The 14,465-nt window shown below is 55.9% G+C and overlaps 2 protein-coding genes across 10 annotated transcripts in view; one reads left to right on the forward strand and one right to left on the reverse strand.

Moving 5' to 3' along the window:
• Positions 1–3,923: 3,923 nt before the first annotated feature.
• On the reverse strand, positions 3,924–5,589 carry LOC143264123 (uncharacterized). The gene has a single exon (XM_076529898.1). It carries the CDS (start codon positions 5,587–5,589, stop codon positions 4,375–4,377), a length of 1,215 nt encoding a protein of 404 aa, XP_076386013.1. The 3' UTR covers positions 3,924–4,374.
• The window catches only part of LOC100879093 (protein bric-a-brac 1), a 131,860-nt gene continuing 122,982 nt past the window's right edge, over positions 5,588–14,465 (forward strand). For all 9 annotated transcript variants that reach the window (XM_076529868.1, XM_076529870.1, XM_076529869.1 and 6 more), the window contains exon 1: positions 5,588–6,586. In XM_076529868.1, the coding sequence (XP_076385983.1) occupies positions 5,588–6,586 (999 nt within the window). The remainder of the gene's footprint in view (positions 6,587–14,465) is intronic.

The raw sequence follows: 14,465 nt of genomic DNA on the forward strand, positions 1-14,465 counted from the left end.
CTCTCTCTCTGTCTCCGCTTCTGTTTCTATCTCAGTCGCGTAAACCGAATTTCTTTTTTCGAGGCGACGAGCTTTCGCGAAAAGTCTGAAAATTTAACATCGCGAAGGGGCTAAGAGATTCGAGAGCGCGTTCGTTACGAATCGGGGGACGCGATTCGTACGGACGGAAGTCATCGAAGGAGAACGGAAGAACGGATGGAAGACTAACCGGGAAGAATTAACGACGTTGCGATCGCAGCGTCGATCGTAAAACCGGGTGACGACGGTTAATCGGCGAGTTCGTTACGAGCCGGTCGACGAATCTATTCGTGCATCGACGAGGATTCGAAATATTCAGGCACGGGCTAGCTTTCCTAATCGAGAAACGAAAGAGAGCGCGAGAGGCGCGAACGTGGATAGAGTACAAGGGGTGGCGAAGGTAAAGGGCGAGAGCGAGAACGAAGACGAAAGAGAAAGAGCGAGAGAAAGAGGCAAAGGTGGAGGTGGTGGTAAAAAGGGGGAGGAGGCGAAGCTCGGCTAGGCACCGCAGGGGTAGGCGATTAATGATTCAGGGGCAGAATTTCGCGATGCTGAAATATTAAGCACATAACTCTCTCTCTTTCTCCCTTCGTCCCCTTATTCACCCTTCTTCTCGTTCTATCATTTTCCCCCTGCTCGTTCTTCCAACGTCCCCTCTGCCACCGACCCCTCTTTCGTCTTTCTCCTCGTTATACCCCCTCGCGTTTCGTCTTCGTCTCCTCTGCTCTTCCTCCTCTCTCCCGTTTCGGTACCTTTTCGCGATCCGCTCCTCTTCCTTGCTCCCTCGACTACACTCGACGCGTGTACGCACCGGTCCTTCGCGTCCAACGCTGCACGCTCGTACGCGCGTACGCGCACTGCACCTTCCCTCGCTCGCTCGGCCGCTCGCTAGCGCGCTTAGCCATACGGCAGGAGCATCATCAATATTTCTCTTTGCTCATTGTTCTTGTACAATGCGTGCTAGGTTGCTTTGCCGTTGCTGTAATTCCGGGAGGAACGGCCAGAGTCCGACCAGGTAGCGATTACCCTAGAAACGACTAATTTCTCGACAGACGAGCGTACGCGTCGCGACGATCTATCCGCGAATTGATTCGCGACGTGCATCCTTGGAAAAAGACCTCCGTACTCGTAAATCGTTTCTTTCTCGCCAAACAGGACGACGACAGTCGAAAGAATCGCGCGAAGGATTTGACGGGACGTGGGAGGGTAACGCGGAATAAAACGTGGAAATTCCAACACCGTTGCTTTACGATTTTATTTCGTTGCGCGGTACGGCCCGACTCGGCCGTTTCCGTCCGCTTTTCTCGTCTCGTATTTTTTCATAACCGGCCGCCGAGAGCGCGCGTCGTCTCGTCGACGTCGCAAAAGTACTGTCGACCGAATCGACCTTTCCTCGGAGCCTCGTATCTCCGCGATCTTTACACGCGTTCCCGTCCTCTCGAACCGTCCGCGACGAACCGACTCGTGCTTGTTGGCGAGTCGATCGCGAGCAAAGTCGTGCCCGTGGCGGGTTTCTTCGTTCCCGAACGAACGAGTTCGGTCGCGTCGCATCGACTCGAGGCGAGTCGAAATTTTTCCATTTCGTCGGAACGCACGGGGCGTTAGTATACTGTTTGCAGTTAAACAATATTACGTAGTAAAATTTATGGCCGTGCCCCCTTCGCGAAGCGGAGCCGGCCTCGCCCGCGCACCCTTACAATACGCTCGCTCGCAACCTACACGGCTGAAAGTATCAACGATACGAGAAATACGAGCGTTATGGCTGCTGCCACCCCTGCGTTACCGGCTCGCGATGATCCACGGCTTAACGGATATTACCCTAAACCTGGTCTCGCGTTTCGTTCCCTTCGATTTCCTTTTTTATACCCATTTTTATTTTTTCGAAAATTCGTCGCGTCGCGTTGTCGGAAACGCCGCTTCCCTTCGGGATCCGGTCGGTAGGCTTTCCAACCTTTCTCCGCGATCCTCGCGCGTTTCGGTGTCGTCGCAGAACGACCGTACTGCCCGTTAAAAGAACGCGCGTTTCCGCTTTTATCGCGACGCAATCCCGCGTCCCGTTTACGCGGCGTCATTCGTAAAAACCGAGCAACGTTTCTCCTTCGAAATCCGGCGAACGTCGTTCGCCGCTTATGCACCGCTAACGTTCTCGCGCGACGACTTTCCCACCTTTCTGATGGAGGAAACGATTCTCTTTTTCCTAAACTTTCAATCTCGTCGTCGCAGCTATCGTCGATCGTTTAACGGCGAATCGCCTTCGAGCAACGCGTCAACGTTCTTTAAGATCCTTCGTCTAACTTTGAGGGAACCGAAAGTTTGTCCACTGGAAAATGTCGTCGAAGAAAGGAGGACCGTATTCGCATGATTCGCGATCGTGAGGCAACAGATTTGCAGCGATTGAGCGATTCGCGCTCAGTAAGGAGAGGCAACAGGGGGTCGAAACTCGCTAGTTCGAAAATTCGCGTTAATAGCCATTTAGGAGTGTCTGCCGGAGTCGGAGGGACAGACGCGAACCGTCTCTTTGTGCCCTTAATTCGATTAGGACGGCCATCTCTCCTTTCTAGCAGCGGACCGGTAACTCCGTTATCGGGAAGCACGACTCCCTAAATACGACCGTTAGGTAATATTCTTGGTTGTCTCGAGAAAACGGCGACACCCTGCGACACGGCGATGCGGCGCTCGACGTCGTTAAATAATCGTTTCCTCCCTCGCGATCCAATTACGACGGTTGGTCCCCGACGATCTCGACCACGGACATCGCTGTTCGTCTCGTTCAAAGGTTCGCGCGATTTCCCCCTCGATCTTGTCCATTTTCGCCACGAAACGGCCACGATGGTCATCGAACGAGCGAAACCCTTCCGACCCACGAGTTACCGTCGCGTCGTTACCTCGTTGAACTCACTTGTTTCGAACGAACGAAATCGAACCGTAAACTAACGGACGCGAACAATTTCTCGATCGGACCGAACAGGAGTCGCTCCACGATCGGACGAGTATCGGAACACGGGCGGTAGTTCGGTCGACGGAACGCGACGGTTTCGGACCTACCTTCTCGTCGAATCTTATCGTCGACAAACCGGGTCACGATCGGTTGACTCGATCGCGAAAATATTCCTCGTTTCGCGATCCACTCGTTTAAGTCTCGAAGACGCGCCACGAGAGGCAGCGTCGCCGCGAAACGTCATGATCTCCGGATAGTTTCTCGACTCGAGACTTTGGAATCGAAAGGAACGTGGTCGCCAGCGACGATCGACGGTGCGGTTCCGCGGCAATGATCCGGCATCGGTAGGGAACGCGATCGCGATAAAATTGTAAAAATTTCGGAACCGGTAAGAGAGGAAAAGAAGGTAGAGAGAAAACGAACGGAGGTAAGAAAGGAGAAGGCGCGAGAGAACCGCGGACGCGATCACCACCACCTCCAACGGCAGCACCACCACCACCACCACCGGCACCGCCGCCACCGTCACCGGCAAGCAGTGACATCGGAGCGAGCACCGGAGCACCGGAGCATCGAAGCCCGGAGCAGCAACGGCGGAAAGCAGGAGCAGCGTCGCGGTGACCTCCTCTCGTGGTGATCGGTGGGATCGGAGTTTCGGGAGGGCGATCGGCTCGGTGGTGGGCCTGCTCTCCGATCTGCCGCCGAGAGAAATTCTCTTCTTCTCGGGGAGAGAAGCGAGAAGCCGATCGGCCGAGGGAGAAAGAAGGAGAGGCGGTATGAGGCGGTCTCCGGGGGCGGCGCCTGTCGGCGCGTCCGATCGGAAGGTGAGCCTCCCGATTGGCCGATGCGACGGCGGAGCGAGGGGAACGCGAGGACGCGCGAGGCTACGTAGCTTCCTCCACCCGCACCCGTTCTCTTCGCGATCGTTTCTCTCGTTCGCACCCGTCGACCGTTCTTCGTCCCGTCGCACGATACTCCGTCTCCGTCGCGCTCGGCCGCACGGACTCGACGGTTCTTTGTTTCGCCGGCGGCCGTCCCTGTCGCTCCCCCGGGCCGCCTTGCCCGCTCTCTTTCGCCCGGTGGCTCCCTCTTCGTCGCACCCACGCGTCCTTTCCTCCCCGCGGACGTCGCTCGTCGTTCCTCGCTCGTTTCGGCCGTCGAGTCGGCGCTGGCACCGCCGCGAACACACGGTATCGGCGCTCGACCGCCTCACGGATCTCTCGGCTGCCGCTCGAACGAACCGTCGCCGCGCCGCGGCGAGCCTCTCAGTTGCGACGCGCTCGTCACGGGGTGCAGATCGTGCGCTGCTCGTCGTCGTTCTCGTCGTGCTTCTATCGGTCTCTGCGACACGCGCGCGCACACGCGTTTTTCCCTCCCCGTTCCGACACGGGTCCACGCCGTATCGAGAACACGCGCTCGCGCTATCGTCGTCGTCGTCGTCGGCGTCGTCGGTGCTGCTGGTGTTGATTGGTGCTTTCTGGTGTTTGGTGTGTCCGACGCGACGGTGATCCCCGATACCGCGCGATCGGTGCCGCTGCGGCGAACCACGTTTCTCGGAAGGACACGCAAGTCCGCGACGAGAACGAGAAGGAAAACTGAGACGCGCGACAGGGAGGGAAACAAGAGAGGACGTACGTTCGCGGGATAGATCGTGTTCGAGTTTCGGTGGTGGTGGCGCGCGCGGGAAATCCCGCACGCTCGTCCCGCTTCGTTTTCGAAAGTCGCGCGCACGCGCGCGCACTCCGTTTCGGTCGTCGGGACGACACGCGAGTTCCCGAAGGAGATGTCGCGTTCCGGAACGCGCGATCCACGAACGCGACGTTGAACAGAAGAGTCTCGGTGACCACGAGGTCGATCGAATTTCGCGCCGCTGCGCGAGTCGCCGAAAGAGGGACGTCGACGGACAAACGAACATCGAAAGCGGGAAAAAAGGATGCTCCGGCTGGACGCGGTCGGGACAAACGGTATTCTCGAGGGCGCGCGCGTTTAACGGGTCGACGCGCGTTGCCACGAGGAGCGGAAGGTGGCGGTGCTGGAGGAGGAGAAGGAGGAGAAGACGCGCGGAGAAACGCGTCGTCGGTGCTGCGTGGTTCGAGGTTCGCGCGTCGCTGTGTACGTGTGTGTTCCAGATGCGGTCTGGCCGTTGATTGGTTCGCGACCGATCGGTAGAGCGAGTCGTCGAGCGATCGACGCGTTCGCGAGATTTTGGTCGATCGAAAAACGGAGCTAAGAACGGGAACGGACGAGGAAGGCGTGAAGGAGCGCGCCAAAAGCGAGGAGGAGGCGGCGGGGGAGGAGGAGGAGGAGGAGGAGGGAGCGGAAGAGGCGGTGGAGGAAGAGGTGGAGGAGGCGGTGGCGGAGGAGGCGGGGGTGGTGGAGAACGCTAGAAACGCGACGGAAACGAGAAAGCTGGAGAAACGGAAACGCGAACACGAGTACCGGGTGAAAGAAGAGGAAGCGGAGGAGGAGGAGGAGGAAGAAGTGGAGGAGGGGGAGGAGGAGGAAGAAGAAGAAGAGGAGGAGGAGGAGGAGGAGGAGGCGGAGGAAGGAGAGGAAAGAAAAGGGGATCGAAAGGGAGAAAATAATCGCGAAAACGACAGACGAAACGATAAGGAGGATAAGTCCGAGAAAAACATGACGCAACAGAGCGGCGCTGGGTCGCCCCAGCAATTTTGTTTGAGGTGGAACAACTATCAAACGAACCTTACCAACGTGTTCGATCAGCTGCTGCAGAGCGAGAGCTTCGTCGACGTGACCCTCGCGTGCGACGGACACAGCGTGAAAGCGCACAAGATGGTGTTGTCCGCGTGCAGTCCCTACTTTCAGGCGCTGTTCTTCGACAATCCGTGCCAGCATCCTATCGTGATCATGAAGGACATCAAGTGGCCGGAGCTGAAGGCCGCGGTCGAGTTCATGTACAAGGGCGAGATAAACGTGTCGCAGGAGCAGATCGGTCCGTTGCTGAAGGTCGCGGAGAGCCTGAAGATCCGCGGCCTAGCGGACGTGAACAGCGAGCACGAACTCGCGTCCAGGTCGAGTTTGGAGGAGGCGGCGAACGCGGCGAACGCCGCGATGCACAGGAAGAAACGACGCCGAATATCGGGCGAGAGATCGCCGCCCAACAGCAGCCCCGATCGGATCGCGTCCGGCGGTTTGGCCGACGATCAAGACGGTAGCGGCGGCGGGGCGGGCGTGATCATGCCCGACATTCACGGCATGCTACCCAGCAGCTCGACCCCGAGGTCCATCGGATCCCCCGGCACGCCCAACGTCTCCGTCACGCCGCAGATCAACCTCCAGGAACTTCCGGTATCGTTGCCTCTGCCACCGCCGCCGCCGCCACCCCCTCAGGGCCAGCAGCAGGGCTCGCACTCGGTATCCGCTCACCACGTGCCCGGCCACGTGACTTCCGGTCCCCACGCCTCCGTCAACCACCTGACCGCTCACGGCCAGCAGCTCACCGTTCAGCAACAGCAGCAGCAACACCAGCAGCAACAGCAACAACAGCAGCAGCAGCAACAACAGCAGCAACAGCAACAGCACCATCAACAAGGAGTACCCGGTCAACCGAATCCCGGAGATGATCTGGAGATCAAGCCTGGCATCGCCGAGATGATTCGCGAGGAGGAAAGGGTGAGTGTCTATTTTTTTTTCTCGATTCTCGCTATTCTCGATACTAGAGCGACGAGTATCGTGTCGTCGTTCCGACGAACCGCGCGAAGGAAAAAGCCGTTTCGGTCGACGACCAAAGGAATCCTTTTTCGCTCGACCGCAGTGACCAGGAGAAGGAAAATCGATGAACGTCGAAGCGTTTTTCGAAGTTGCTAATTGGGTTTCCGGCGTTAACGAGATTCCTCGTGGTTGCCGCTTTAACGAGAAAGTTTGGCGGCAGTCGGGACGCGTCGGAGGACGAATACGCGGGAAACGACCTTGGAGAGCGACGCCAACGGCTACGTTCTCTCCCCGATCGAGGTCGTCGCGAGAAAAAGCCTCGGACCCGACGAGCGGGTCCGTTAGCGAACCGCAAGATCCACGACGACGACGACGACGCGCGACGTCGAATTTCGCACGGGTACGATCTCGACGATGCTTCCAATTACCGCGAAACGCGTTTTTACGCGACGAAACGGCCGCGAACGGGAAGACCGCGTCGCATGCCTTTGCCGGAGAGGTCCAATTACCCGACGATCGGCTTCGACGGCGTGCACTAATTGAGAGTATCAATGAACGTCAATGAGCATAGTCAATATTTGGACGCGGAGCGTCCGACCGTTTTGTAACGTTCTTTTTGTTAAAACGAATGACAAATATTGACTACGCGCTCGTTCGCGCATACGTGACACACACCGGGTATCGACTGTTCTCGTTAATTACATCGGGACGACGGTGTCTCGTGCATTATTTATCGTCCGCCACCGGCGCAAGTTATTAAACGAACAGCTAGTAACCGCTCCTCGTTTCGCGACCCCTCTGTCGCGTCCTCCCTAACCTACGACGAGCCCGCCGTTAAATCCGACCGGCCGTTTCCGAAATCGGCGAAAAGCAAAGAAATCGCGTTGTCCTTCGTCGATTCGCTACGTAGCGCGAACAAAGTATAAAATGGAAGCGAATCGTTGCTCGGAGGCCGAGTATTATTTTTCTATCGTGGGTATATATCGGTGCGGTGACGCAATCGGCCATGTATAATGGGTATAACATTCCGCGGAATTCCATTATGTTAACGCAACCACGTTCCAATTCTCCGGGTATGGCTGCTCGTATCGTAATACGCTAGTATATCGCAACTATTCCGCCGCGTACCGGCAAGGGGGGCCTCTTCGATTAAAATGGCTACTAATCGATGCGGGTAAACCTAATAGGAGGGCATCGTACGCGCGCGTTTCGCTATTTTGGTCGGTACGCGCGAAAATCGGAGCGAGCGCCGTGGAAAATTCGAAATTACTATTATAGTATGTCCGAGGAGCACGGACGACTTCGCGGTCGCGCTTCTTCCTTTTCTTCGCGGTGTTCGCTCGTACTTACTTACTTACTTACAACGTCCTGAAAAATACTCCTCGGAACGGCGCTGTGCGGCGAGAGGCGCGCCACTCGAGGATGGATTATTAAAGATTTAGCCGCCGTTTCCAACGAGCGGGCTGGATTTCCTTCGGACCGAGCGCTTTAACGAAACGGAATTTAAATATAAATTGTGTTTTAAATCCCGATCGTTCGGCCGCGTTCTTCTCGCGGGAAATTCGTCCGTAGGAATCGTACACGGCTCTCGATTCCGAATAGAAAAAGACGAGCGGAAGAAGAAAAAACCGGCGGAACGCGGAGAACGCGAGAAGCGGCAAAGTTACGCGCGGTCGGAAGAGTTCGAAAGGACGGGACGAAAAAAATTTAATCTTCCCTCGCATTATCTTTTTTGGCAATAACTGCTTTACCTCCTGAACCCTTCCCGCTCTATCCACGAGCTCTCTTTTCGCGCGTTCCGGGGGTTCGAGAGAGAGAAGTCGAGCGACCGGTGTCGCGTGGAGGGTCGAGAGATGGCCGGGGACGGACAAACAGGATGGACGAGAGAGAAGAAGAGAGAGATAGAGAGGATCGACGCGACCAGGGGGCGAGAACGCGGACGAGAAAAGAAGAAACGAGGAAGAGAGAGAACGGAGAAGGGAGGAAAAAAGTCGCAAAACGGTAAATCGTGAATCGTAGTAACCGGGCGAGCGCCATTCATCCTGATACACAACGGATACGACTACATATTTCCTTCGTTCCGTTTAAATTAGTGTTTTTGCCGTACGGGGTCCTGATTGTGTTTTCGCGCGGGCGCACCACCCCCTTTGCTCGCGAAACAAACTTCTCGGTGTACGCGTTGTTTGCCTGTACGCACGCGTATATCGATTCCGCGTTGATGAACGCGTAACGTGCCACCTAAGCGATATATCAGGAGCGTCATTTCGCGACGGGCAGAGCCGGTGTCGCGATACGAGCCGCGGCAAAATTGAAAAGTTTGATGTATTAAAATGCGTCACGCCGAACCCTCCTTCGAAGCACCGAGGAAAAAAAAGCTTCTGCCGTTGCATCCACCGTCTGCGCTCGTACGCTACTCGATTACGCCGCCCGTCAAAAAGTGATCGAGAGTTTCCGTCTATCGCCGTTCCGATCTCGAGTCGTCCCTTTTTCCGTACTCCCGACCTTCTCGCTCGTCTTCGCGCCGTTCGAAAACGAAACTTCTTCGAAAATGCTCGACGTGCCCCGGGACGCGAGCGCGGGTGCAGGGCAACGGTTGGGCACACGCGATTTCGCGCGAGACGTTGCGGCGAAACTCTCGTCGCTATACACGCCGAAGCGTATCGCTTCCGGCGACGGCAGGTAAAGTTAGTTTTTGCTCGAGATTCGAGACGACCGCGGGTCTTTGGCGTTTTCGAGCGGCAAGGACGGAGCCGGAAGAAATTGGTAGGTACCGGTGCGCGTCCAACGGTTATAATTTCGTTGCGCGATCTCGACGGAACGAAGAACGCCGGGTGTAGAACCGAGAACGAAGAAAGTCGATCCGGTCCGAGTCGAAACTCCGACTCGGAATCGACCGAGTCGAAACGAGAAGGTGCGTTACGTAGCCACCGCCGTTCCCGCAGACTATTTTATAATAAGGGACGGCTTAACGTCCATAATGGTATGTATTTTAAATATTTCGAAAATTGCCTTCCTAGGAAACTCTTGGTATAATGGCAATACTTGGAATATAATCCGTGGGTAACCGGACCCCGTAGACTTAATTTCGACTCTCTTCTTCTTTCCCGTTTAATTCCGTTCCGTTTCGAGAACGTTTCGGTCCCGTCAAACTTCGCTTTCCCATGCACCATCGGCGCGCGACGTTTCGTCTCAAGGTTGTTCCGCTTTTAGCGCGCTAATGCCGGAAATCCTTTTGGGACCTGTCTCGGCGATACGTTTACGACGAACGAACGGAACGGTCGAGTCGAGATCGAAGAAAAAGCAAACTGCGAGAGCTGGTCGCTCGTGAAAGATGCAAGCGCGTCCAGCGGTAACGTTCGCGAAACGATCGTGAAAGATTGAACGGAAACGACGGTAGAAAGACGCTTGTTCGCGATTCCCGAGCGCAAACTTTCCTTCGAAATTCCCGCAAGGAGTTGCGCGTAATAATGTAACGACCCAAAGCGTCGGCGAGTCACGCGGACATATCGTTTCGCGATTTCGTTGTCGCGATGAATTTTTCAACGATCGCCCCGTACCGCGCTGCGTCTTCTCGCTCGCGACTTTCGAGATCTAGCGGGAATTCGAAAACCGTGAGAACGTTTCGGTCCGGGTCGCGAGGGCGAAAGAATCGAGAAAGAGGGGCACCGGGGAGGGGAGGACGAAACGAACATTTTCATTTCGAAAACGCGACGTTGGATGGATCTCCGCGCGGTAAATCAGAAATTATCTTGCGTCGCGTCCGAGTTGCGCGCTGCCTTTTCCCATCGAAACGCGCATAAATACCGAGCGAGCAAGAGCGAAAGAGCAGAGAGACGAAGCCGTACGCGGCACGCACCGTACATCGAACACCGTGTCCTACCCCACGATATACGCTCGGTCCAGGCTGCATACATCCTACGGCATACGCGATACGCGATACGCGATACACGATACGCGTTGCACGGTGCACCCGCAACGGCGTTCCGCGCGAAACGCCGTGGCGTGGCCGATTCGTCTGGCTGTATGCGCTTCGTCTCGTCTCGCCTCGCGCGCGGATCTCCGCTCCGTCCCGCAGATATATTAATACGTAGACTGTACGTCGCGGTGCGCGTGACTTGATGGACGGATGACCGGACCATTCCGCAGATTGCTTCGCTCCCGATTCCGACCGGAAGGAGATTTATAACCTCTCGTCGTTATCTGGCTCGCACCGCGAACGACGTACTCTGCCTCCCCACCCGCCGTTGCCATCCCCTCGCACGCTCTCCTGCTCGGTTTCTCGTTTCGCTCGATCATCGATCGATCCTCGTCGTCTTTCCGATCTTTCATTTTTTACGGCGCGTTTAAAAAACAAACTCGACGCCGATTAAATTCGTCCGCGAATTGTCGAGCGGCAACGAAACGAAACGCGAAAGAACGGCGAACCGATGGTCGTCCTGATCGGAATCGCGGAAACGCGGCGTCCCTCGCCGTCGACCGGTACGCATCCCTGAAACGCGACACGGCCGTCGCGATAAATTAGATTTAATGACTGTCGCAAAAAAGCGCGATATGAAAGTCGAACGCGCGCGGGACGAACCGATAGAATTAAATTCTAGGATATTCGATTACATCCTCCCACCTTTCCCCTTTCTCCTCGTCCTCTGTTCGCGCTCGCTTGTCCCGTCCTCCTCTCGAGCCAATAAAACCCTCTCTCCGTTCGTTGCTGCACATTCGAGTTTTCACCGCCGTCGACGACGAGCTAAAAAAAGAAAAAAAAAAACCGAAAAATCCGTCGACCGCGTACAACGCACGCGTGCCACCTATTAAAAATAAGACGCTCCGTTTCGTCGGCGTCGTTTCGCGTTTCGACGAACCTCCGACGCTTTCCGACGTTCCAAACGAACCGATCAAACGGTCTTCGAGGAACGAGCACCGACGGAACGTTTCCGCGCATATGTTTGTACGTATTACATACGGTACGAGCTGGCTGAGTCACGAGCTCAAATTTGTTTGTCGGAAGAGCGCGGTGCGGAGCGGCGTGGAGCGGCATGGAGCGGAGCGGCGCGCCGGTTGATGCCGACCGTTACTATTAGAAGGTAGAATATAATCTCATTTACGTCGATGACTCACGTCGCGATACTCGTAGCGAACATGATTCATTCGATTCGATATAAACGCCGCGCCGATCGCCGTGCTCGATTTCGACGAACGGCTCGAAAAACTTGCGCGTCTCGATCTGCCGCGAATTTCGAGAGTCCCTTTCGTTTTTCTTTCCCTTTTCTTTCTCTTACGAGCGTCGCTAATTCGTTTCCCAGGCTAACGATTTATATCCCGCTAAAAATAATCTCGCGGGAAGGAGATTAGCGGATAAAGAAGAATCAATTTCGGAAGTTGGACGAATAACGGTATTCGGATATTAAAAGGAAACAGTTGGCGGTGCGAACGAGTTTCTTCGCGGAAGCGAGATTAGTTCGGTGGCTAGAAAATACTTGGTCGAGATAAAGGCGAGAATCGGTCTCGCGAAAGCCATTGTTTCGCGCCTCGTTTCGTATTCCTATCCCGGCCGTTAAAAATTCCGTGTTCCATTGTATCGCCGAGATCGCGTCTCGAAGGAGAAAACCGGGCCACATCGTTCCACGAGCGCTCGAGTCGTCGCACCTGTCGAACGTTTTCGAACACCGGGATATCGTCGCGCAACGTCGACGTCGCTCCGTTCGCGTTAAACGAAACGACCCGACGAGAACGTCCATCCATCGCGTTGGCGCTGAGGTGGCGGCCCATTGTCTGGTCTACGAATTAATACGACGATCGATACGAAGGAGGAACGCTTCTTGGCCGACTATACACGGTGCGGTGACTCGCGGAAACGAAGTCGATCGAACGGCCGCGAGGCGGTACTTTCGAGCGTAACCACGGACCGACACGCTAACTTCGAAATCGCACCGCGCGGTTCGTCGCGTCGGACGTACGCTCGAAATCGAGTCCGGAAGAGCCGTTGTTCGGCGAGAAAAACGAATCGGCGACACGCGCGATTCGCGAGCTGGGAACCTTTTCTTTTCCGTTGCCCCGCACGACTTCCCGGCGGCCGGAGTAACTCGATAGAATATTCAACTAGAAAATAAAAAAGGGTTCTCGGACGATGGCTGGGCGGGGTATTGCATTAACCAAGATTGCCGACGATAAAATGAAAATAATGCGGAATGACGTGCGCGTCGGTGGAGAAGGATACGCGGAGTACGTATATGTATACAGGGTGAGCAAAGTTAGGGACCGCGGCGAGGGGTGAACGAGAGAGGACGAGAGTCGAGTCGAGTCGAGGCTGCGAGAGGGTGAAAAACGGATAAAGATAAAGTACGGGGCAAAGTAGGTTCGTGGGTGAGTTGTCGGTAAGGGGTAGGCAGGAGATGGTCGGAGCAAGAAAGAGGAAAGGGTGGAGGGTAAGAAAGGCGGAAGGAGGAAGGCACGCTGTTACTTTGCCAGCGACGGTGGTGGTAGTAACGTTAGTGGTAGTAGTCGTAGCGACGGAGGGGGTGTACGCTCGAGGATGAGACGGAAGAGGAGGCGAAGAAGGAGAAAGAGAGAGGACGGAGGCTGCGGGTGCGAAAGAGAGGTAACACGGAGGCAGGAAGGCGCCAGGAGTCGCTCGTAATTGCGTGAAAACTTCTTCCGCGCAAAAACGTTTCTTCGAACGCGTTTCCGACGGTCGCGAGCGAGACTGCGGAACTCGATCCTCGCGTTCTCTCCGCGTATCCGTTTCGTCTCTTGTCCCGTAAACGGTTAGAGCGACCCGTTTCCGGCTGCTTTATTCGGAATCGAATTTTTGCCCCGTATTCTCGCGCGAACAGAGTCCCGAGAATTGACCAACGACTTTATCGAGTGTCTCGAAAGGATGCCGTCCTGAATTCGACGTAACGATTCGACGTTGGCGAGGGTCGAAAGGATCGTAGGGTCGATTTCGAAAAGAAAAAGAGAACGAAAGCGGATGGAAGGCGTGAACGGTAGCGGCGGCAACAGGAACAGGAGAGCAAGGGCGAGAGGTAGAGAAAGAGACAAACGGAGGTGGCGGAGGAGGTTAATGTATTCGGTCGTCGAGCGTAAAGCGTCGTCGTGGCGGCGTCGACGTGCCTTTACCACGTACCGCGTAAAACGTGCAAGTACACGCGTATAAAGCCCACGTACGGGAACTTTGAACAACCGACGCGACGCGTGGCACGCGTACTCGACCGCGACGGGAAAAGTGGCACCGATTTTCTTCGCCGCGTTTCCCTCCTCGAGTTTGGTCCGATTCCGAGTACGGGCCGAGTTCGCGATCGCTGACCGAAGCGATCTCGATCCGGAAACCGCGCCAAGATCGAGATCGGAAAATTAACGAGATCGTTGCCGCGCGCGAGGAATCGGAGGGACGGGATACAGAGCGGCGCGGTAATATAGAAGTTTAATATCGCTGGCACGATTTCTGAAGGCCGTGATCGATGATCGCGCGCATCTTTTGTCTCCGACCGAAGCCTCGAGGAACGCGTTCGAGTTCCTCGTTGGCTGGCAAATCGTTCGCTCGTGGGAACCACGAACGGAATGGTTTCGAGCGGCGAACGAACGCCCACGCGAATTCGGTCCACGAACGGCGCACCGCCGGCTGCACGACGGGTGGCCAATCGGTGAAAAAAACCGGGACTAAAAACAGAGGGCCTCGTACACAGGGGTGGTTCCATAATCCTGCGCCCTGCGACGCGGGGGTGGGGTAAATGCGCGGGTGCGACAGCGCGAATTCCTGCCGCCCCACTCTCGATGCACCTGCACGTGCATCGCATCGACTGCACACACGACTCATTCATCGCCTCCTCTACCTCCTCCTCATCCT

This window comes from Megachile rotundata, chromosome 3 (assembly GCF_050947335.1).
Source record: "Megachile rotundata isolate GNS110a chromosome 3, iyMegRotu1, whole genome shotgun sequence".
Lineage (NCBI taxonomy): Eukaryota > Metazoa > Arthropoda > Insecta > Hymenoptera > Megachilidae > Megachile > Megachile rotundata.

Bases quoted from the DNA above. Each gene is read 5' to 3' on its own strand.
- LOC143264123 (XM_076529898.1), bottom strand. From the start codon at position 5,589: ATGTTTTTCTCGGACTTATCCTCCTTATCGTTTCGTCTGTCGTTTTCG.